This window comes from Cornus florida, unplaced genomic scaffold (assembly GCF_030987335.1).
Source record: "Cornus florida cultivar Cherokee Brave unplaced genomic scaffold, ASM3098733v1 CherokeeBrave_3.0.0_Hap2_Chr07, whole genome shotgun sequence".
Taxonomy (NCBI): Eukaryota; Viridiplantae; Streptophyta; class Magnoliopsida; order Cornales; family Cornaceae; genus Cornus; species Cornus florida.
Window position 1 is genome coordinate 19,639,831 of NW_026775577.1, and position 25,882 is coordinate 19,665,712.

General features: G+C 33.7%; 1 protein-coding gene and 1 pseudogene across 1 annotated transcript; both read right to left on the bottom strand.

The window, feature by feature from the left end:
* Positions 1-847: 847 nt before the first annotated feature.
* LOC132316366 (F-box protein At5g07610-like) lies at positions 848-2,092 on the bottom strand. Its single transcript, XM_059814855.1, has one exon. The coding sequence runs from the start codon at positions 2,090-2,092 to the stop codon at positions 848-850; it is 1,245 nt and encodes a 414-aa protein (XP_059670838.1).
* Positions 2,093-5,378: 3,286 nt separating this feature from the next.
* Positions 5,379-24,713, bottom strand: LOC132266710 (protein farnesyltransferase subunit beta-like; annotated as a pseudogene).
* Between the last annotated feature and the right edge of the window lie 1,169 nt (positions 24,714-25,882).

A 25,882-nucleotide genomic window follows, 5' to 3' on the forward strand; every position in this document is an offset into this window, starting at 1 on the left:
TCTCCAGTACTTTTCAGATAATGACTCTGAGGATTTCAATTTTGTTGAACAAGAAGTGGTGTCTTGTTGTCTGTCGATGCATCTTCAAGAAATCGAAATTACTGGATTTCTTGGGCTGAGGGATGAGATGAAGGCAGTTAATGATTTTTGCTTTGAATACTTATTTCTAGCCCTTTTATGCTCAACGATCTAATGTCAAATTTGGAGAATTTTGGTCAACAATTTGAATAATTTTGAAATCGAAAGTACAATGTGTTATAGGATTGTTCAGATTGAACCTCTTAAAATTCTCTAGTTCTGTCTTTCGATCTTCATTCACTTTTATTCTTTCAATATCACGGTTCTTGAAAGCATGGCTAACCTGGTGTTTTTTTTTTTAAATTACAGGGCTCTTTTGAATTGAAGATGTGGGGTAACAAACTCTTATCTTACAGTGTAAATAAGATTAACAAAAACAAGAAAATCTTCTTTCAAAAACTGATACAGCAAACAGCAGTACTTTAGAGAGGATTAGTCAATTCACAATGCAGTGTTAAAATAAAAATAAAAATTAAATTAAATAAATAAATAATTTCAAATACTTAAAGATACCAAGAGTAAAGTAGTATAATAGCAATACAACCAAGTAGACACCTAATAACTCCAGGGATAAGAGGATTTTTCTAAGAACTCTCTAAAATAGTTAGAGCCTAAGTGATCAATGAATACCATAAAACAAAATAATATTAATATAATAAAATTGATGGACATAAAACAACCGAAATAAGATTGGAGTTGAAGCAACCATTAGAACATTGAAATAGAAACCACCCAACCTTAAGTGATTACAATGTACCACCACGATCAATCAAACAGGAAAGAGTGTCTCAATGTAACTATGGACACGAGGGTGTGTACGCCACGAAGACGAAGCAGGGCCATCATACCAAGACCTAACAGGACGGCGTGGTACATCACCAAGCTTCCTAAGGGTGTTCTCCTTAATGTTGTAGGAGATGATCATATAATTCATCTCGGTGCGTACAACAAGTACCAAAACCGCATCCCCTTCATCTTCACCACCGATCAAACTAAGCGTTGTTTCCTCTACTGCTGTATCCTTTATTGCAAGATCAACAACCATCGTCGTCGTGTTAAGGCAAACTCGATACTTGGTTGTCCACTTGGAGTAATCACTTACCATCTCCCAAATGTCGACATTGAATCCCATATCATCATAATATTTAAAATAATGCAAATGACCTCCGGACTCCCCAAAAAGGTCACAACCTGCAGTGTAGTTATATGGTGGAGTTGGCATTGGGCAAAATCTTTCTTGATCGACATCGAAGTATAAGGAAGTGTTGTATGCGCGGTAAGAAATCCAGTGGATGGAACCATTGCAATAGACTCCTTCATTCAATTCCACACTATTTAATGATTTATTTAATGATTTCGGGGAAGGATGAGAATCACCAAGTGGTGATGTCCGCCAGTCATTGGTTCCCGACGAATAAATATGTATTTGATACAAGTAGGGATTACCATGCTCGGAAGCCTGAACCAAAACAACTTTGTAGTGAAGTGATTTTAACGGATCGAAAACCAAATATGGATTAATGTCACCAAGGCCAGTGAAAGTGACCGGAAAAGGCCACGGAAGAGTAGAGAATTGCTTGGTAGTAGGATTATAAACGTGGTACGACCGACTCCAACCGGAACTACAACTCTGCTTCTTATTAAAAAAGACGAGTAGAAAACCATTACGGGAGTCTATGATTCTAGCATACATAAAGAGAGGTGGTGAATTGTTTTCTCCTCCACCATTAATAACGGTTGCAATATCACATTGATTCCTCAAGTCGTCGGAGTGAGTGAGAGGAATGTATTTGATGGTTTCAGTTCGGTATCTAGGGTTGAAGAAAAGGCCGGAGACTTTGGGATGATGATGGGATTGCCAGAGGAGAGAGAAGCGAGGAGTGGAGATGAAAGAGAGCCATGCTTTAGAGACTGACTTGAACCGAATGAGGGATTTTGCCGGCAGATATTGAAGGATCTCCACCGCCAGTTCCTCGTTGCCGGCGATGATTTCAACAGCTGCGGTGGAAGCCATTCAATCAAACTTTTTCGTCCCTCTCTTGGGATTTGAATCTTGTGACTATGTTTGGCGCACCATACACGTGTGTGTGTGTGTATATATATTTATTTATTTATTTATATAAAAGAAAGGACATTAATATTGTAAGTTCACAAAATTTAATCAATAAATGATTTTTGGAAAAAAAATTATGGAAAAATTAAATGGTTATGGAAAGTGATTTTCCTCAAAAAAAATTCTTTTTCTGCTAACAAAAACTCCTAAAATATTTTTAAAAATTCCATTTACTTTTTTTCTTACTATTTTTATGTAACCAAACGAAGTGTAAAGGTGGTGTTTACAAGAAAATTATTTAAAATTATATATAAATCTCTATCAATAAGTCTCGAAGTATGGAAAGAAAGAAAGAAAAACTAAAGTATTATGAGAGCATAATGGAAAGAATGCCAACAACAATAATAATATTATATATGTTAATATTTTTAGTTATAAATAATAAAAAAAAAATCTGTAACTACTCATTATATAAATTATTAAAATATTTCTCTATTTTAATCATAATAATTGTATTTTATTAAAACTTGTGAGATTTGTTTAGTTAGAATTATTTATTAAAGTTTTTAAATATTTCATCAAGCTAATAATGATATATACTTGTCAAATTAGAATCAAAGTATTCAAAAAAGAAAAATCAAAAATTAAAATTTAGAAAATTTGAAACAATTTAAGAAAAAAAAAAAAAAATTTGATTTTCTTTCTTATATTAGTTTTCCATATATATTTTTTTAGGTTGCACTCTTTTTTTTTGGATTATATATTTTCAATATATATATATATATATATATATATATATATTTACACACCTACTATGATACAAATCAGATACAACTCCCATTGTTTGAGATTGAAGCCATGGTTCTGTAAATGAATGAAATGAGAATTTTGTAGTAGTCAAGCAATTATAAAACAATTAAAAAAAATAGAAAGAATTATGTTTTGGTATTTAACAAAAATAGAAAGAATTATCTTTTGGTATTTAACAAATGAACTCCTATGAGATAAAAGTTTACCTGCTTGAGACATTTCGAATACAAATTTATCACCCATAAACTCTTTAAATAAAATTCATTGACATAAATTTATATTGTGTGTCAGCGAAGCAACTTTACTTCTTCTTTTTTTAATGTCAATAACTTAAGATTTTAAAATACAAACTTTATTCTTATTATATCAATTTTATTTTAATTTTAAATAAAAAGTATTAGGGTAAATTACATTACAAGGTTTGCCATTATTTTGGTACAAAATTTCATATTATATTATTGCTAATGGTTGTTTCTCTGAAGAAAATTTCTGACTCTGATACAAAGTTCTATTGTGGTTCTCTTAATAATATTCGTAGAAACTTTTATACATAAACCAAATAAACACGTGAGAACTCTAGGAATAAGAGGATTTTTGTAAGCAGAAAAAGGACAACTAAAACTCTCTCAAAATTTCTGTGACTCTTATATGAATGTCTATTATGGTTCTCTTAATAATATTCTTGGAAACTTTGATGCTCAAAAATGAATTTATCAAAAAGAAAAAGAAGACATTTGGTGATCCTCGGCCTATTCGTTAAATTAATGGCCATTAACCTTGATTATATGAGCTCTCTCCGAAGAAGACGACTTTGAATGTTCAATTCGATATATGTGCGTTCGTTTGAATTTTTTTAAAAATAAAAATAGAAAATTGCACATTCCGATTTATAAGATTGCTAAATGTATGAATTTCAAGTACAAAGTACAAATGAGTTATTTGAAATTTATGCCCAAAATAATTGCATCATAATTGTTATAATATATATCACTCATAGTTTTGATTAATAGTTCTTATACCATTGGGCAATAATAGAAAAATTCTATTTATGTAAATAAATCATTATTTTATTTTAAAATAGTACATTTAAAAGTTTTGCTGTGATTTCATTTCTACAATCTCATTTTGTTTCACATTGAAAACAAAAACAATAAAAACGAATTGCTTTTTTAAAACTTCTCATTTTGTTTCTCTCTCAAAACCATTTACCATAATTTCAAATTTTTCCAACAGAAAATCCAACAAAAGACTACAATAAAACATAAACCACCCATATGCAATGAATTTTTTTTTAATAAAAAGATTCCACTAAAGTAAATAAAAATTTCAACAATGGCACACGGTACAGCCTTAATTAATAAAAAGAAAATAAAAAAATAAAAAATACAAAAATGCAGAGGTAAAACTGAATGTAAATTAGTATACGGATCCGAGATGCTAATAAAGAGCACCTCCCAACCATTTGTGCCGCTTGTGAGAAGACATAAGCACTGAGTCACATAAAGCAGAAGTGAAGGCGAATTAAAGAGCAGAAGTGTAAGAGCGGCAGAATTAAGTCATGAGTAGTGAAAATTTGAGCGAGAACGCGCACGTAGTATGAGAGCAGGATCGCATTCGGAGCGGAGAGCAGCACCTATTGAGAAGGATTGTGTAACTTAATGACAGTGCTATTAAGTGACGAAGACTCAATGTTGCACAACAAAGCAAACATTGAGAATTGTAAATTTAATGATGGCCAAAGAAATAAAACAAGTGGAGACTTAACTGGCATGAGATTGGCATGAATGACAATCTATTTTATATATTCTTACTTACTTAATTGAAAATTGACAGTTTAATTGATAATTCAGGTTTAAAAGATAAAAGTAAAAATTTATTTACTGTTAAATATGTTTTATGTGAAACTCAATTTTTATACTTAAATATATATTTAAAGACATAAAAATTCCTGAAATGTTGTTTTAAGTTTGAATTACTTACTAGAGTAGAGTATTCTAGTTTATTAATAAAAAATGAATCAAAGTTTCACATTAGAGGAGCCCACATTAGTTAGGGATTAGGAATAGAGAGGTGCAAGTACTCAATTTAAAGGTAATGTCTATACTATGTAATGCTGTGATATAAATATTACTATTTTATCAACCCAATTCATGATTTATTTACAGGCAAGATTAATTACTAATGATTCACAGGCAAGATTAACTCTCTTTCCAATGGTAATAAAAACACAAAATTTATGAAACTTTTATTTTATTTTCTTTTATTTTTTTAATTGAGTGGATATTATATTATGCAAGGGAAAAAGAAGAGAGAAAGAATTAAAAAAAAAAAAAAATTCTTCCTTTGAAAAACAAAATTTTAAAAAATCATATACTAGAAACTATCTTCTTCTGCAACTAACAGCATCCCAACAAAGAGGGACAATAACACACAGTAAAACAACCAAAAAAAAAACTCAGCTTCATTCCCTATATATATTTTTTGGTTTACTATCAACAAAGCTTCAAACACAGAACAACTATAGTTTTAATAGGGCATGCCCCACTTATAACTCATTCTGATCATAAGATCATATGAATATTAGTCTCATATTACAGATTTGCAGCATTCATGCCACCTCCTTTAATCAACTTAAACAAAACTAGCAAAACTAAAAATTGGCCTAAGGCCTTGAGAAGAATTCATGAGCCTCATAAAACCGATCTAAGACGACATTGAAGAGGGGATGAATGGGTTCCAAGAGATTGGAATAAGGACCCATTACTGCCCTGGGCAAAGGTGGAGAATCGGCATCTTTTGACCAGCTGTACTGACACACGGCTAGGCCGCTTAGACAATAACATGTGTGGTAGTAATCTATCCTTCACCGGTTTGTCTCTGAATCCTCCGTCGTCCAGCTGCATCAACCACATCATGTGAGAATCCAACTCTTGCAAGAAAAGGAAAAATCTACTAATTAAATACATATGCAAAATCATTATCATCTACAATCTGCATCCCATATTGAACTAGGCACTAATATGTGGCGAATTGGTAAGTATCTAACCAAACACAATCTTCAGCTGAGCAGATGTCTAAATAGCTGTCCTATATTGGAGCGTTGGAACAGAAGTGTGTTAATAGTAGATTGAACTAGGCACTAATGTGTGACGAATTGGTAAGTATCTAACTAAACACAATCTTCAGCTGAGCAGATGTCTAAATAGCTGTCCTATATTGGAGCGTTGGAACAGAAGTGTGTTAATAGTAGATTGAACGCACTAACCAAAATAGAAAGCTTGAATGTGCACAAGTTGAACATGTTCAGTCACTGTTGAATGTTCACAACCGACACACCCACCCCCCAATCTAGCCAAATATGCCCTTCCTCAAGCAACTAACTAAAATCAGGTTTGGCAAGATCAGGTGCCATATAAGTCTTATTTCACTTATTCACAAGCCACAATACCCTTGGTCAAACAACCAAAATCTTCATTTAGGCAGTGGCAGCCAAATCTGGCCCTTGTCATCATTGAATCTCGCTTGGAATACATGGAGCTAAAAGCTCGTGTCTCGTATAAATTCTAAAAAGAAAAAGGACAATTTCTTTCCTTTTAGAGGTGAGGCGGGTAATTTTGCTTTTTTAGCAATGAAAAAATGGCCATATCTGTTTTAATAGGCTAAGAACACTGGAAAATGATAATTTTGAACAAGTTGCGCTACTTAACAAGGTTTCCCAGAAGGTACGCTAAGGTAATGAAGGCAGATAATAGGAAGACAAAACCAGACGTGCAAAATTAACCAACTGGGTAGTAGTAAACAATAGTTTAAAGAATCTTTAAAATTAAACACACCTGAGAGCACAGAAGAATATATTGTTGCAAAGCAATGCTGTTGAAAAGAGGTTCCATTTTAGAACGTCCTTTAATAAAATCAAAACCAATGTTGAAAAAATTTACTGGATCAGAAACATTCTGTTCTCCTGCAGGTGGGTCTAGAAACCACAGAAGAGAATCTATCATAAGGAATGCAGTTTCTATCTGTTTTTTTAAATAACAAAAAGTAAACATCAAGAATAATAAAAAAGAACAGAACATATAAGAGGTGAGGGAGATCAGATCCCCTAGCTTGAGGAAATAGATAACATTAATTCTCCCTTACTCTTCTAAGTTAGCATACCTTCCTGCCTGGAACAGCAAGTTTCATTAGCATGAGATGAAGTTCCTTCCAAGCCTCGTTCACCTTCAGACAAATCGGATGCTACAGATTGTGCGCTATCTGAACTGCAGTCTCCTTCAGTATCCGACAGCAGCAATTGTTCATCAGTGAAACATAATCTTTGTATCAATACAGAAACTCCTCCCTGGTTCACTTTATATATTATTACTCCATTATAGAAATTGAAACCAACATTGATACATGATGAAAAGAACAGTCATCACCTGCCAAAAGGAGTAGCAGCCATCGACCAATTTATTTGTTCTCCCTTGAAATCCACGCTCCGACCCTTGTCTAAACACAACCCAATCCTGGTACCATAGTAAAAGATAAGCTGACACACGCTCAAGGACATTATCACAAATAAGCATTACAACTAAGGGTTTCATCTAACAACAGAAAATATCGGTTTTTACTGCCAACCCTTTTAAAAAGAACACCATCTCAGGTTTTTGCTGAAATTTGTTGTTATATTCTCAATGGAGATTTACCAAAGGAAGGCTCCCAATGTAGTGAAGCATTTCCTAACTTTTAGTTTTAACCTGCAAACCTGGTTTGAGGAAAGAAGCTTCTGCAAAAGGCTTCCCACCACCCCCAAAAATAATAAATGAAAAAGATAACTTTTAGTCCAATTTATATGCTTCAAAGATGGAGCTAGAAAATAGATTATACCCATAAAAACAAGCGGTCCATGAGATGATGAGAACCAACACTGAATGCTTTTTACAACAGAATTTTCATCCCAGATTTTGTTCCTTCAATTTTAGCCGCTGACCTTTAACAAATTCTCGATCGTAAGCAGGGAAGCTAATTTCAAGATTGAGGAATATTTGAATGGTTTAATATTATGATGAAGGGATATATATCCTCACTGATTCAGGGGGAAAAAAAATATATATATATCTTAACTGGCCCTTAGTTCAACAACATCATCAGTTAAACATTTATTTAAAAGTAAAACTTGATCAGCACAACATTAATACTTTGTGCCCATAATTGAGCCCAAAAGTGAAAGACGGACAATTAGAATATAGCAGATAAGCAATGCATAGTCAGAGAAACCATGATAATTTATTACAAGACAGATAATGAAAAAGTTCATAGAGAAGCAACATCTAAGAGAAGGAAAGATCCTCTTACAATTAAACTAGTCAAGTCCAAACGATTAACCTCGTTGATTAGAATCATCGTGGCCAACCCGCAAAAGGTGTACCTAATAAAGAAAAAAATTAGATTAGTGGTTTTTCCAAATACCATAAGAGCATGAAAGAGACACCTGAAAGATATCACACCAAAGACAACGTCGTGCATAAAAAGGAGAAGTATCTCATCCCAATGGTTTACCATCACAAGAAACAGAATCATAGCCCCTTAGCAGATACAAGAACAAATATAAGTGAGAAACATACCCACCATGAGCTTCAGAACCAGGCTCTCCAGCAATGCCTCCCTCATAGGTCTGACAGCTGCAGGGTAGATGCAAGTGAGTACAGCCATCTATTATTCATAATGATTAAAAAAAAAACATTAAGAAAACACTAAAATTCGTAATCCACTATAATATCAACATTCGTTGCAATGGGAAAATTTTACTAAAAGCTTGATCATACTGTGCAAATCCCCCACCCCTAAAACTAATGGCATTAAATTTCCTTCTCAAACAAAGTATCATACTGATTTATTATTTAACCAACTTTAGCAGTTTAGTCATCTTCGTAACAGATCTCTTGCAGGAATTCAGCCACAAAACCGAGCCTTAAGGTAGGTATTTCTATTTTTTTTCAGGAGCAACAATAATAAAAAGACGAAATCTCTTTCTTTTTCTTTTTTTTGATAAGTTAAAAAGACGAAATCTCTTGCAGAATATAATCCTCTGCACCAGCACCAAAATCTTTTCTTCCCATAAAGGTAGAATGATTAGAATCTGAACTGCATATGTCACTTTGTTCTCACTTCCATTTTTTCCTAGCAGTTACTTGTAATAGCTTTTATATTTCTCTAATGGCGATAGATACAAGAATTTTGTTGCTTCAATACAATCACATGCTAATTAATAAAAACAAATTCAAATTTACCGGTATTAATGTATATATATATATATATCACAAACTCAACAAACTTAGGGTAACAAAAAGGCAAACCAGAGACTGCTGGACACTGGAAGACTGGAAAAATAACTAACTTTTGACATGATTTTGCATGAAGTAATTACTCATACTTGAATCTGCGTCCCCGTGCTTGTAACCCAAGCTTTACAGTTGCACCAAGCAATAAACCATTATTACGTATATTTTCATATATTTCAAAAAATATAATATAAGTCCATCCTCCTCGTGTCGAGCCCTTGTGTTATCTTGATTTTCTATTTCTTATAATGGCATGAGTTTTAGATAATTCGATACTATATATATATATATATATAGATATAATTATTTCTGACACAACACTAATTTACAATATCTTGAAAGAAAGGAAAAGAAAAAAGTTTCATCTTAACATGTTGCATACACACATGTATTTGCCACTATGTTACATGGACACTGATATCCATAGACTATCAGGTTACTCAACATGAGTAATGGTTATGGATATGCATCTGACACATTCATTTTAGACACTTCGAAGTGAGACTGTCCTCCAAAAAAATAAAGAAGAATACAACTATTTCATTCAAAGATGCATAGGATACTTCCAAATTTGTTCCTTTCATTACATGGATTATCCACGTCTAAGAAGCTATATTGCATAGAAGTTTCATTACACCTAAATTAACAACAATAGAAATCAGCCATGATTTAATTTGTCCATGTCCGTGTATAATGAGATATAGCAATTAGATGAATGTGAATATGCAGACTGCATCTGCAACCCACACAGTTACCCAAAGTCCATATAATGTAAAATTTGTCACGAGTATAATTATATTACTTTGCCCATGGAATATACTTGGGGCAAGTCCAACAGAATTGCAGAAATGTCACTAATGTGCTAAATCATGTCCAAAGCCTTTTCTTGACACTTGCTGGATTTATATTACATGATAAGTTTCACATAAGTTCCATAAACACATTAAAATACGTCCACTTGTGACTTTGGGCCTTCAGCTCATACAAAATTCAACTGAAGAAAGCCTTGTTTCAAGTTTCAACTATTCGCAATTAGCTCCCTTCTGCTCTATGTAAGGACATAACTTCATAAAATTATGCTTACATGTTTAAATAAACCTGGGAGAGGGGGAACCTATGCATCAATACAAGGTGTAATATGCACTGCATTTCAGATGCGGTTATTCTAAGTTCATAGTGTGGATATATAATAGTTCATGCATCTGAAAACATCTTCGGGTTCAAACATGCACGTAGAATTCAAAACAGCTCAAGCAGGTAAAAAACAGCACTACAGAGAAATGAAAAGTAATTAATACATATAGAACAAGCATGAAACAGATTGCTGAATTAGATGGCCCCAGCAGTAAAATTGAGGGTAAAAGCTAGTTGAGACCAACCTCAAGATGTAATTTCCAACATCTTTTACAAGTTCATAGTCCAAAATGTTCAGAATGCTTGCAGCCTGGGCGGAAAAGTAAAACGGTAGATATCAATAAAAGATTGAAAGAGCAGTATTCAAGAAAACAAAGATAAATAAATAAACCATTTAAAGTATATGGATCCATGAGAAAGTAATACATAATATTAAACCTGATACTATGCTTCTAAGTTTATCAGCAACCCCTTTAGTTGCAAATGTTAATGCGTGTACTGGAAACAAGTGACTAATGCAAGTCCAATCGAAGGAATGTGCATTTCTAACAGAGTGGAAAGGCTGAAATGAAGATGAATTTGTATCTGTCCTCTTTTAAGTTTTAGCTAAAAGAGAATTTCCTTTTGTTGGCATTCCATTAATTTCCCATCTTTTTTCTTCTTTATTTTTTTCTCATATTACCTTGTTAATACGTGGTAATTTGACCCACATTTAGATATAGTACAACCACCACCCCCTCTCATAAAAACCACTATTCTATCCTTATATTTCAATTACATAGATATTGTTAACTACCTACCCTAAAAGCTAAAGCTATTAGAGAGGGTGTAACTTTAATATTTAAATCCTTCAACACGCCCCCTCACATGTGGCTTTCTTTTGGTCCAACACGTGTTTCAATTTTTTATTAGGGTGACGATGAGGTTTGAACTCGAGATCTTTGGCTCTGATACCATGTTAACGACCATCTACTCTAAAAACTTAAGCTATTAGAGAGGGTGTAATTTTAACATTTAAATCCTTCAACAAATATCAACACAAGCACGCACGTCTTTTTTTTTTTGGAGGGTTGTTGGGGGGGGGGGGGGGGGGGGGGGGGGGGGGGGGGGGTGGTTGGGGGGTTTGTTTTAGGTGGAATAGAAAGAATTAAACTTACAGAAATGGCAGTATAGCAAGCACGAACATCAACTTCTCCACCGTCATGCATCCTGATGAAAAGTAATATACAATATAAAAAAGAGTCTATACTAGGCTCCTTAAATTATATATACACAAAAAGTGAACAAGGAACCATTAAAAGGTTTATTCTTTGAGTAAAATTTACCATATTGTCCAGTCAAACTGATAACTGATTCAAAAATTATAAAAAGATTGTGGCAAACCATACTAATTTGAATCAAAGAAGTTAAGAGTCAGCAAGTTTTCTGTATTTTTATGTATCAGGGTTTATGGTGAAGATTTAGGTATAGATCTAAACACTTCAACAAGATGAGAAGGAAAAAAAATTAGAATGAGAAGGAAAAAAATTCTCAAACAATTAAGAATCAAGAACCCTTTGCTATCTTTCAACAAACTTTGTTCCAGATATATTACCTTTCTAGGCCTCACAAGCAAACCAGTGAACCACCAACTCAACCGGAATGTTGAAAAATGGGTCATGTAGTTTGGTAGTTGCCAAGGTCCTCAAATTCTCAAGGAAATTGGAATATATGAATAATTATTTAAGAGATAATATTTTTTACTTTAAAGCTCATTCGTGAAAAATTCTTCTACATATCAACTGTAGTCAGTATCCTCGAACCTTATAAAATTCCCAAGAAGAATTTCCTGCTTTTGAACTTCCTTCCAGCATTTTATTCAATTGGGTTTGACTACCAACCCAATAGTTGCAATCCTGCAAAATTCTAAGCCTAGAAAATCACGAGTTAATTTTTTTATTCTATTCTCCCCTTAAATGATAAGACCACTGCACCAAAATGACATAGGCATTGTTTGATAAGTGCCAATAATCATTAGAGGAATATTTTTTATTGGACTACATATATACATGCCATAATTATGCATACACAAACACAAATGACAATGAAAACATACACAAACACCACGCTTTCCATCTTGGATTATAATCAATTATTAGCTTGCACAGAAATGGGGATGCAAAAATGAAACGATATGTGGTATCACAGTGAAATTATAAATTCAAAATACTCTAATGAATATGAGATCACACCTGAATCCCCCACTTGGATGTTTCATTCGCAGTAAGAATGTGTATAGTTTACCTATGTAAAAATCCATATCAGATAACTTTCTAAAGGGCAGAAGAATGTGATAAAATAGCAAATTTCCCCGAGTATAAACTAACCACCTATTAATTGATGACAACGCTTTGTCACCACCCAAAGTTACAAGTGAATTAACTGCAGCATAAGTTGTTGCAAGATGTGGCAGCTGAGAAAAACTGCATAAAAGTTAGTGGCTGCCATAAAGAAAAGCAGCTCAGCTAGACTAAGTATGCATCATTAAACACTGATCTAAATAAAATTCATTTGGAAAAAGAACAAAAGAATGTGAACTTAAAATTTTTAGTTCATGTAACAAAAATAGCTGTCAATATCCTCTTCAAACAAAACCGGGACTTCGAATACTTGATATATAACAAAATTTATGGGATTTGATTAAAGGAAAAGAAAACAGCATTAATGTTTAAATAATAAATGAAAGAAACCTTATAGTTACACCTTGCATATTATTTTCTTCATACCTGCCGATTGAAAAAAAAAACTCATTCCACACCATAATAAGTGTCACGCTCTCCCTTTGGGGATGTTCCACAATAAATGTCCACTTTCCTTTTTGAAATATTCCAAATTACAAATTTTTCAAATTCTCTCTCAGCTTTTCGAAAATCTTTTCAAATCAATAAAGTAAATTTGTAAATTTTGTTGGTTAGTTATTTATTTTTCAAGGGGTAAAATGCATTTCCCAACAAAATTGGAGTCCCAAAGGACAACACTTATTATGGAAGGGAGGATGAGAAACCAAAACCACAAGCTAAACTGAAAAAGAGGAAGGCAGACAAGATTTATCCATTAGAGTGGCTTCATCTTGTAACAATATAAATTTTTTTTTTTTTTTTTTTTTTCCTAGTTGGTACTCACACACACATGCCTCCGCTAAGGTTCGAACCCCTGACCGCTAGGCCACAGGCCTGTTGGTATAATTTGTTAGATGCATAAAAATTGAGATGGTTGCAGGTTAAACTCCAAGACTTCTGACTTTATTGTTTTCTCAAGGAAACATGTTCATAAAGAAGTCACAATAATAATAAGTTAGTTAAGATACAAGGAAGCAGACACTGAAGGGCCAATGAACAAAAAGAACAAGTTCGACTACTGTGGAGCTCAGATAAAAATCAATTCAAAATTTTCATGAACCTATAGAACTCAATTGCCACTTCAAAGTGCTGAAAATAATGATAGTAGTAGCTAAATAGACATTATGTTATGAATGATATCAGTAAGGCATGTTGCGTAACAATAAAACATTAACTTGCCTGTCCAGGTCCTCCACCATATCCGCCATCTGGATCCTGTAAGCATAACAAGACAATACAATTGAAATCAAAACCCACAGAAAGCTTTCACATTGCCCAGAAGAATAACTTAGTCATAAAAAAAGAGAGGAAGCTAAAGATTACAACTAAATAATCCAATAGTAATAACAAGAGCTTCACCAAAATGGTTTTGAAAAATCATTTCATCATTCTCTCAAAGAAGTAAATAATAATAAAAAAAAATTAATCCCAAACATGAAATTACCAAACACACAGATGCTAATTTTAAAGGCTGAAGTTGAGGTTGTTGACCTATACAATTGAATGTGTATTACCCTCCTCTAACCCAGTGTTATTAAAGGCCCAAGGCGCTAGAGGTCCTTCGGAGCCTAGGCGCGAGGCGCACGGCAAGGCGCGCGCCTGAGTGAAGTGAGACGCACAATTGAAATTTTAAACTACCATAAAAGCATTCATATCTCATAAGTCGTATCAATATTCTAAAAATTAATATCAAATATAAAAAAGTAAATCCATCAACCATATAAAGCATGAACCATAAAACAAAGCACAAATTTGTTTTCTTGAAAGGCAAAACAGAATTTGTTTTTTTGAATGGAAAAACAGAGCACAAATAGAAATAAATCTATTAACCCAAAAAAAAAAAAAACTGTTAACAAGAAAAGGTAAAAAAACAGAGCCCAAAAAAAAAATGCAGAGACAAAAGAAGTAGATGAAGTGAGAGAAATAGATGACGAGAAAGAAAGTGTGAAGAAAAAGGTGGGAAAAACAGAGCCCAAAAAAAAGAAAAAGACAGAGAGAAAAGAAAACTAGACGAAGAGAGAGAAGCAAGCAAAGATGAGAGGAGAGAGAAGTAGAGGAGAAGAGAGAGAAGAAAGAACTGACATGGTTTCATCGTTTGTCTCTGCAACTAGGGCATTGTCATTGGTCTCACAGTCTCACTCTTTCTATGTTCGCACACTCTTGGGCTTTCCTATTTGTTTATTCTTTTGAACAAAAGTTTCTTCTTTCACAAGCTTAGGCTTTCTTATTAGTTTATTTTCCAAAAGTACCCTTTTTGGCTTAAGAAATAGAATAATTATTTAAAAAAAAAATGAGGTGCGCCTAGGCGCAGCCAAACAAATAGGACAAGGCACAACCGAGGCGCGCACCTAGTAAACATTAGTGAGCCTGGGATGACAACAGGCGCTAGACCTGCGCCTTGAGCCTAGGCGCGCCTTTAACAACATTGCTCTAACCTAAGGGACATGTTGTGATTGACTTACCAGACTTGATGATCGTTACATTGCTAGTAGAAGAAAAAAGGGAAAGTAATATTGATCACACTAAGATTCATTCATTACTATTTAATCATTATCACATTATTAACAAGCCATAAAACTCAAATGGATCATAATTTTGTGATAAAATATTTTTACTTATCAAAAAAAAAAAAAAAATGTGATAAAATATTACTTATTACAAATGAGATTAGAAATAAAATAAGTTTAATTTCTGATATAAATTGAAATACAACGGGTTAGCAAGATTGGTTATTTCATTACTTGATAAAATAAAAAATAAAAATGTCATTTCATTACACACACACTGAGATAGACATACACTTTATTTAGGAGATGTTGCTAAAAGAATGATGCAGCAAGATTTAGTGGAAACTCCAAACCTGACAACGATTTAGGAAGTCAATGGCATTACTTTCCAATTCAGCATCAAGGGACTCCCCCAATAGAGCAATTGAATGAATGATCCAGTAGCAAAGCCAAGGCCGACTGATATATATATATATATAATCAATGTCAAAAATATAAAAGAAAAAGATATACATATATATGTATATATAGAGAGAGAGAGATAGATGAGAGAGGAGGGTTACTTGGCATCCAAAAAGGCGGGGCTGAGTTGTCTGAGACCATTGGTGAGGTACACTATGTGCTTATCACGTTGAAGCTCCAACCTTTCCCATATATACCATCAAAGATCGTATAAAATGGATGGGCAGAGACTGGCATATATAAATACATATATACATATATATATATTTATGAAATCAAACCCTAGAATTGTTGAAGAGAGGCGAGAGCTTACATGACGGCTTGGGAATTGGGTGGGAGGTTGAAGAAAGGTTGGTAGATGTGAAAAACCTGGTTCTCTGTCATCCATTGTTCTCGCTGAGTCACTGTCACTCTTGGCGGCGGCGACATTCGGACCAAATATTTGGTCGCTACTCACTGTACTTTACTCTCTTGCTCTGCTTCACTCGTTTTTTCTCTATTAAGAAAATTTTGTTCGAAGAGAACATTATAATTTTATGGTCTAACCAAACTGTTATTAGAGGCAGCATGGTTGTTCAAGATCTCAAAAGACCGTATACCAGGGCAACTATCCAATTATGGAACATAAAAGCAAAAGGTTCTGCCAGATCATGTATATTAATGTTACAACACAACTTAATATCTTGCCAAAAAAATATCTCATATTAACCAAACAAATTATATTCATGTTCAGTTGCTCCATTGTGACCTGGAGGTCACGGGTCGCAGCAAGGAAACAGCCTCTCCGATTGCGGAGGTAAGGCTACGTACATCTGACTTCCCCTAGAACCTGCAATGGCAGGAACCTTGTGCACTGGGTTTGCCCTTTTTGTAGGAGAAAAATGGAATCTCCGTACCCATGCAATGGCTAGCAATTTAAAATATATATAATGTAATTAATTTTTACTACTTTGTAACACATTGAAGACAGCCAACTTCATAAAAAATTGGTTTCCTTCCAAAAACAAGGACGGACAAATAGATGAACATTTAGCCATTTTTAAAGCTAAACCATTTGTAAATAAAAAGGTTGGAAGATTAAAAAGCAAATACTCGTGCTAAAAAATTAAAACCTTCGTTCTTTGGAAAGAAAGCCTATGCTCTTTCCTCCCATTTATTTCCCCATCATCATGGTTCATATTAGCTCATTGAGAGCACCAAAAACAGAGATACGAATCGCATATGGAAGAAAGGACTATCAAAATCCATACATATGCCAAAGGAAATGTTAAAGCATTTCCAAACTAACCGAATTCAATAATAAATAATTCAGTTAGGACATGAGTGCATGACAGACCAATAAGGCCTGAGGTCATTGCTTGGTATATTGGTTTGAATCATTTGTGTAATTACAGGCTCTATGTTTGACAAAAAAAAAAAAAATGAAGAAGAAAACGCCCATGCAGTCCTCTATTCATAGGGAATAACGATTTGATTCATAATTACAAGCGTGGACAAAATAATGAACAGTTCAAATTCATAACATCATTAAAATGTCAAATCAACTTTACTACATAATAGTTACAATTAAACTAAACAGAAAAGATCTTAAGTTCAACCATGCTTCATGTTCGTAGTAGAATTGACAACAAAATAAGCTCACCATATTGGATGTCAATTCAACTTCAGAACAACTATGGTTAGGATTGTTGAGAAGAGAGATTGCATAAAAGTAAATAGAAATAGCAAAAATTGAATTGGTAAGAAAATAAAATAAAATGATTTCAATTCCCCCAGGAGCACTCCCAGAGAATTTTATATTACTTGTCTGGTGCATTGAAAAAAAAAAAATTTCACTACTAAAAATTACAGTACTTCTTTCCTAACATATCCTATGTACTAAAGACCATCTCATCTAATAGAAGCATGTTAAAATGGTGCAAATAACAATCCTATCTATTCAATAAAAAGAAACAAAAGAAAAACGAAACCTTGATAAATTTTCCAATACATCATGAAAACAATTTGTAAAATTATCAATTAATAAAATGTAACATCTCATCAAACAAGTAAAATATTGTCAAAAACAACATACTTATAATTTTCCGAGACCGTCCATTCCAATTAGATTTTCCCGAAGTAAAATATTAAGCAGACATAATTCAAACACGTCAAAAACATCGGAAAGATATGGAAACTGGACTTTAATAACAATCAGAATCATAATAATAACAGAAAGTAGAAGAATATGAGGCAAATGAAGTTGAATCGAGTTCGAAATGATTAAAGAAACATGCAGAATATGAATTGAATAACAACATATCATCAAAACATTTGAATCAGGAATCTACAAAGAAGAAAAAGAAGAATAAGAGAGTAGAAGTTGGCTACCTGATGATCAAGGAGGCATGCCTCTTAGACCTTCAAAATTCCCCCAACCCTAACCCTAATAGGAAAATAGTGAGACCAATGAAGAGAATCGGTTTCACTCGTAGTTATATACAATCCCGTACACACATTATATATATATATATATATATATATATATATATATTCGGGTTAAAAAGTTATTTGCGTTACAAGGAAAATTTTGAAACGCAAATTACTTTAACAGAAAGACTCTTTGGTGGAAAAAAAAAAAATTACCAGATCATATAATTTTCGTAATCAATACCTTGTAACAGATCTACAAGATGACGAAATATATCAAAATTGAAAAAAAAAAGAGTCAAAAACTCATATAATTTTTGAACAAAATATCAAAATTGAAACACCAAAATATTAAGATCTTATGGCAAAACTAACAACAGATCTACAGAAAAAAGTCAATAGATCATATAATTTTCGCAAGCAATACCTTGTAACAGATCTACAAAGTTGACGAAACAACAAATTGAGAATTTGTATTTGAATCGAAGCTCAATATGATCAATCCAAGAGATATTGATGGCGAAAATCACAAATCTTAATAACAGATCTGTGCAAATTTTATAGGGAAAATATATTAATGAGAAAATACACGACGCTTATATGTATAATGATATTGCGAGGAAAGGCCTTTTTATAGAGCATTTGGGAGTATTGGACGGAAAACAAAACTGCGTAAAACAAAGCACTTGCCAAACAGCCTTAAATTTCAAGTACAAAGTAGAAAGAGTTACGAGTATTTGAAATTTATGCCCAAAATAACTGCATCAGAATTGTTATAATATATATCACTCGTACTTTGATTAACACCCACCCTTCTTTATTTCTTAGTGACTGTAGTTTCAATTGAATTGGTAGTTGGACAATAGTTCGTAAAATTGAGGATCCAACCTCATTAAACAGTAATTTTTTTTTAACTCAGATAACTTCTTTTCAAATCTAGAAATTCGCCGTCTCATTTAGGGCAGAAAACGAATCGACGTCTTTTGATACAGCCTTTTCTATTTGAGTTGGGAACGACGAGGTCCATCCGAGCAAAGCTACAATAAGCGCATGTACCGCACACATTCTTCTGATGATCATAAATAAAAACACACATATATATACGAATTTTTTTTTTTTTTCCTAGTTGGTACTCACACACACATGTCTCCACTGAGACTCAAACCCGTTACCTCTCTTTGAGAAGTAAGGGGTCTGGTACCACTAGATCATTGACTTGTTTGTATATATACGAATTATACTAATTAGATATTAGATAACAAATTAATATGGAACAACTAGTACTATCTAATGAGAATGGGCGATTCACTACACATAAGAGGGTGAAGATCATCACTCTCCCTCGGAAGACGAAACAGAGGAGCACAACCCTTGGCCTATTGGCCTATATATACAAAGGCTAATAACAAAACGGGTGGGGGTGTTATTTTGCTACAAATGGATGGAAGGGAGAGGGGTAGGGATGGATGAGTCATCCCTAGGGAAGGGAAGGTGTTTCTCTCACTTTTGGTTGGATGGAATGGATAATAGATATCAGGGCCGGCCTGATATTCCCAAAATTTTGAGAAGCCCTAGGCGAACTTTCAAATGCGAGCCCTTTAAGTTTCACACGCTCAAAAAAAATTATAAGAGTGCGAAATTTTCAGACAATATTTTCAAATTTTACCACTAATATAATTATGTGTATGAGCCATGTGCATAAGACAACTAACTAATAAATATAAATATAACTATAAATTTATCACCACCAACAAATAATTGTGCGTCAGTGTGCATAAGACAACTAACTAATAACTACAAATCTATTAAGTACTCATCCCAGTAGCATATATATATATATATATATATATCACAAAGGTCATCTGATGCCCCCATGTTCCATCTCCGTCACTTACTCCCTCTAAACTTCATTAACACCACTCTGCAGCTCATCAGACCTCCGTATATAGATGTTACTAGTTATCAATTAAATCCATAATTCCATACAACTCAACAGCTCTAAACAAGACAAACTCTAACCAATCAACTTCATGACCTCTTATACAGATGTAGAACTTTGTCAAAACTAAGGCAAACAATCTCACTTTCTATTTAATATTAAACACCCAATTCACACTAGTACTACTCTTTCTTTCACTTTCACATGCATCGTCGAAGACAAATACCCACCTCGAAAAAACCCTCCAATTATTAACACAATCTTCAATTCATAGTTCTTTCTTGGAATAGTAGGTATGACTTAAATTATCTTCATATATATAACAGCCCTTTCCCAGTTTTCTCTGCAAAATCATCTAAGTCCAAGGCAAAGTTCAATCAACATTCCTTGAAAAGAAAGAATTAATAGAAATAACGCCAGAATGATTGCCTTGTATCCTGCATGATTTCAAGCAATACACTATGTGGAATAACTTAATTATCCAATTTATCCTGCCTTTTTTGTTCTAAGCCTCTAAGGTAAGGTATAAATCTTCTATTTCAAGCATCCCATAAATTTTCAAAATTCAATAATCAACCAGACCAATGAAACGCGCCATCAAGAAAAAAATATCAATTTCAGATTGGAAAAAGCGAAAAAGGACCCCAGTACCATAAATTGGAATTACTGGATGAGTTACTTACTTGTAATCTTTTCGGCGCTGCTCCTGATGAAACTGAAGCTAATCTCCCAAACACAAACCCAAATCTTATCCTTCGACTTCGAGGAGCGCAGGAGCCCTAGAACACAATTCGTTTTTTCAAAAAAATTTCTTGATTCGAAAAACATAAAAATGGGTAAGAAATTCAGTGGATAAAACTTAAAAGACAGCCAAACTGAACAAAATTGGGCCCATCAACCCAAACGTTTTATTTTTATTATGGGCCAACATTTTTTATTTCTGTATCAGCATTTTTTTCTGTAGGATCAAGTTTTGTTTTGGGCCAAATTTTGAGGCCTATTTTAGCTATATAGGCTGGGCCAAAATTTGAGGCCCCCAAATTTGGAGGCCATAGGCTACCTCCTGGGCCGCCTAGGCCCAGGGCCGGCCCTTACTCCCGGTACCATACACACACGGGATACGATCCCGAGTGTGAGTCGTGACATAAAATCAAACTAGCAAACGTGAGGTGGGTCTAATGCAAAAAAATTGTTTGGAAATCGATAGATACATGTTTTGATAAAAATGAGCTGTTGGCTATCCTCTCCTCTCCCTCATTTCCGACCAGTACCAATGGAGGGAGTTGACCATGTGTTAGATCCCAAAAAATAAACTTTTTAACAATTTTAAAATTGTATTTTTATTTAATTAAAAACAACCCAAACATTCATTTTTAAAATGAAGCATATTTTGATAAAAATAAAAGACCCGGGTGGACTCGAACCACCATCCTCTCAAATCAAAAGCAGATTTGAGCGCTCTTTACCAAACTTGAGCCAACAGATCTTCAAAGGCAGTCATCTCAAAGAAATAAAAATATAGCAACCCTAACCCTTACTCCTTGTGACTACTCTAATATAATAGAATATTATTTTCGTTTAAAGATAGTAATTTCTACAATCTCATTTGTTTCGCATTGAGAAACAACAAAAATTATAAAAATAATTGCTTTGTTAAAATATTCGCATTTCGTTTCCCTCGAAACAATTTATAATAATTTCAATTTTTTTACACTAAAGTGGATGAAAATTTCAACAATTAGCATACCTTCATTAACAAAAAGAAAAATAAAAATTAGAAAGTAGTAAATGAAAATTTCAACAGTGGAAGGCCTTAATTAATTAAAAGAAAAAAGAACAATTACAAAGATGCAAAAGGTAAAACTGAATGTGAATTAGTACCAAGTAAATTTGAAATATCACAAACAACTTTTGAGTCTCATAAAATCATTCCCAAATCATTCCCAAGCATAAGAACAAGATAGACAAACACGAGACGCTACTAAAGAGCAGCTCCAAACTATTTGTACCGCTTGTGAGAAGACATAAGCAGCTCTTGTGCCAGTACTACGTGACCATCTCTACAAGCAAACTAACCAGAACACACACACACACACACACACATATACATATATATATATATTACATATGGTAATTGATAATACAATAACTTCAAAATCAAAAATGACGCGTCCATAATATACCTCAATGTAGCACAATAAAATACAACTCAATGTTGCACAATAAAACAAACATTGAGAATTGTAAATTTAATGATGGCCAAAGAAAAATTATAACAAGTGGAGAGTTAACTGACATGAGATTGAGATTACTTGGCAGCATGAATAACAATTGTACCCAAAGTCAGATGAGTTTCTTTGACAACTCCTCTGAGAGAGTGCTACAGAAAGGATTTGCATGTCCTCCTTGCGCTGCGCTCAAAAATAAAGTAGTCCACAACCATTGACAACCTTCAGCTCCGCCTTCACCATCACCTTCACCACGGCCGGCCGTTGTAAGCATAAGTCATCCCCAAGAAGCAAAAACAATACCAGCCAGAAAACGACCAGAATACAGCCAAAGCACAAAACTTTCTTGCATATACTAAGAATGAAAATACATACCAACATAAATGATGCACTACACTACAATACAACTCAACTGGATTACACTAGGCCACAATTGCTAGTTCAAAATCTAATCAGTTCTCTATCAAAAATATAGATAACCATTGCACAAAATTTGTAAAACTGAGCACAAATTTGAAGCTTCCCAACAAATTTAATGGTACCCAAAGAAACATAACAAATAGAGACATAACCGGCATGAATTAACAGAAAAAATTGGCGTGACAAGTTTGAAAACTCCGGTAGTGCTGTGCATAGTTTTGTGAAATATTACCACATCAATGAAAACATAAAAGTAAAATTTAAGAGAGAGACAGAGATACAGCCACCATACAAACTCGTGCAGTCCGTCTCATTGAGTGTCCAATCATTCCTTCATTTGTTTGGAGAGCTAATTCTGTATCCGAATAAATTTTCCCCATGAAACTTTGATATTCGCGAGGGTACATAGTTCAAAATATATTGAAATGGATGTACCATCATTGAATCGGTTGAGGCCTTTCGTATAATCATCACAATTGACACCGTTTAGGGATTTATAAAAATAGGATGAAAGTCTATCCCGTATAATAAAATACTTCTGCACCAGAACTAGTAAGTTGAGACTTCCCTTTCATTGAATCGTGCAATTTTAAAACCAAAATTGTGTAATTTATGATAAAATCTAGTATTGAGAAGAGTTTTTTTGTTCTAGGGAATTTTTATTTTTCCAAAAATGTTGAAACAATAGACACGATGTGGGGGCAAAAACCATTTATACAACTATAGAATTAATAATCTAAAGATTCATAATTACTGAAAAATTAAAGATTTTTTTCCCTTTCTGCAGGTAGAATTAAAGCTTGTGTACCTGAAAATGTATCGTTGCTTGATCATGATCCTTCCGGTCGCTGAAATTGTTGGCTATTGTTGCTCGTAATTGCTTTGCTTTGTGTGCGAGATTCAGAAACTATGAGCGAAAAGGGGAAAGATGGAAAAACAACACAAGGACACACACAACACACAGTGGAGGAGATCCCGGGCAAATCCCCGTGCGATCTCCCCCGCAAACCAAAAAAATGAATACTTTTATTAGGGTATGGGTGACCTGCCATGCAAGCGCACCTGTCATGGCAAAGGTCGGTGGATCACAACATCAATTGAATCCCGAGCCATCCTTTCTGATGCTTTACATCTTCCAAACACAAACCAACCATCCCACTTGATATGATTACAAACATACTCTTCAACTTACACATCTTTTCGCCATAGATGTCACTTGGAACTCCAAGTCGCCATAGATGGATGCCCACATACAGCCAAATGTATAGGTCTTCGTGTGACACTCGTCATGTGGCTTCTTGAGAATTCAGATAAACACATCAAAAACGCCATATCTATTCCTGTAAAAACCGAATAGAAATACAAAGAAAACACAAGAAAAAAAAGGGATTTTACCACAAACGGAGGATAATAAAAGTAACGAGAATATATATATATATATATACACACACACACACACACACATATATAATGAATCACAAGCAGCAGATCGACATGAAAAAAGTCTCAACGAAAACTATATCGCAAATCTAACAACAGAGAAAAAGTCCAAACCGAATCAAATATTCAAAATAAAAATACAAAAAAAATCATATCTTTATGAAGAAAATATCAAAATTGATATCAAAATTGAATCACCGAAATATAAAGGTCATATCGCAAACGGATCTAACGGGAAAAAGTTTTCAAAAAAAATCATCTTTCTATGAGGATAATATCAAAATTAAATCACCAAATATTAAGGTCATATCGCAAATCTATCAACAGATCTACATGAAAAAGTAGATAGATGACATAATTTTTGTAATCAATACCTTGTAGCAGAGAGTTCGTATTCGAATCGAAGCTCGAAACTATGGCGAAGAGAGAGAATATCGAAAATCAGAGACCTGAAGAACAGATCTGTGCAGAATACAGGGACAAAATATAAAATTATAAAATAGACGACTGTTAGATGTATGATGATATTGTGAGGACCAGGCCGTTTTATAGAGGGTCTGGGAGTGTTGGACGGATGAGATTGACCTTCTAGAAATAAATCGACGGTCGATATATAATCAAATCGCATGGGTCGGTCGGTCGGTCGGTCGGTCTGTGATTTTTTGCTGAGGCGGTTTGGTACGAGGTGGGCAACTTTTGTTTGACAAATGGGTAGTCGACGCGTGTTCGAGCATTGTCCATACAAAATAGGGCATTTTCAACGTTAGCGTGGCCTCGTTAAACACGCCACTTGCAAGTTGCCAATGTGTTGGCATCTCTATCTTTTGGTGTTTGTTTCTCGGAATTATTCCACTCCCGTCCGGATTACGAGCTTCTTCCTGTTTTTGTCTTTTCTCATTTTTGTATGGCTGTTAATTAGGAAAAAACTTAATTGTACCGGTGTATTCGGTCCATTTGTATAATACATATTGATAATGAACAATTTGATATACCCTCGCAACGGGCACGATGAAGTTTTTTTATTTTTTTTGTTAATTAGGAAGCACGGACTCCCACCTCGGGATGCCATGTTAGTTTGGAACATGGAGAGGGTTAGATATGTTGTGAAATTTAACTATTTTTTTTTTATTGATAGGGCAATGACACATTTTGACACATTTTGAACACATTTTTAAACGCAATTGGATAATTTTGTAATTATTTTTTTAGAATAATGAAATTCAATGTAATTTAAAATGTATTATTGACTAATACACAAAAATAATATAACAAATAATTAATCCTTTGTCTCATAAAAATTGTCATGTTTGAAAAACTGTGACTCAAAAGTATCATGTTGTGAGTCACGATCCCCCAAACATGACACTTTTTATGGAATGGATGGAATTTTTTTTATATATTATATTATTAATTTTGACGTATTTATGCCTTATTTGTGTACAATTTATTTTAAATTTATTGTATCGCAATGTCCATGTATGCATTACCTAAGTTCTAATGGTGCAATCACTATTCTAATAAAAGTATAAGGCGATTCAAGCCGTTTAAATCGGTATGGTACATACTATAAAGTTCATCGTAGGTATTAATTTACTGAACTATCGAAGTCATCAACTTATGATATTATATATTACTAAAATTACTTTTAGCTAATGTTATGATTGAATGATATTAATATTAATCGCTTTTGTTAAGGTGTTA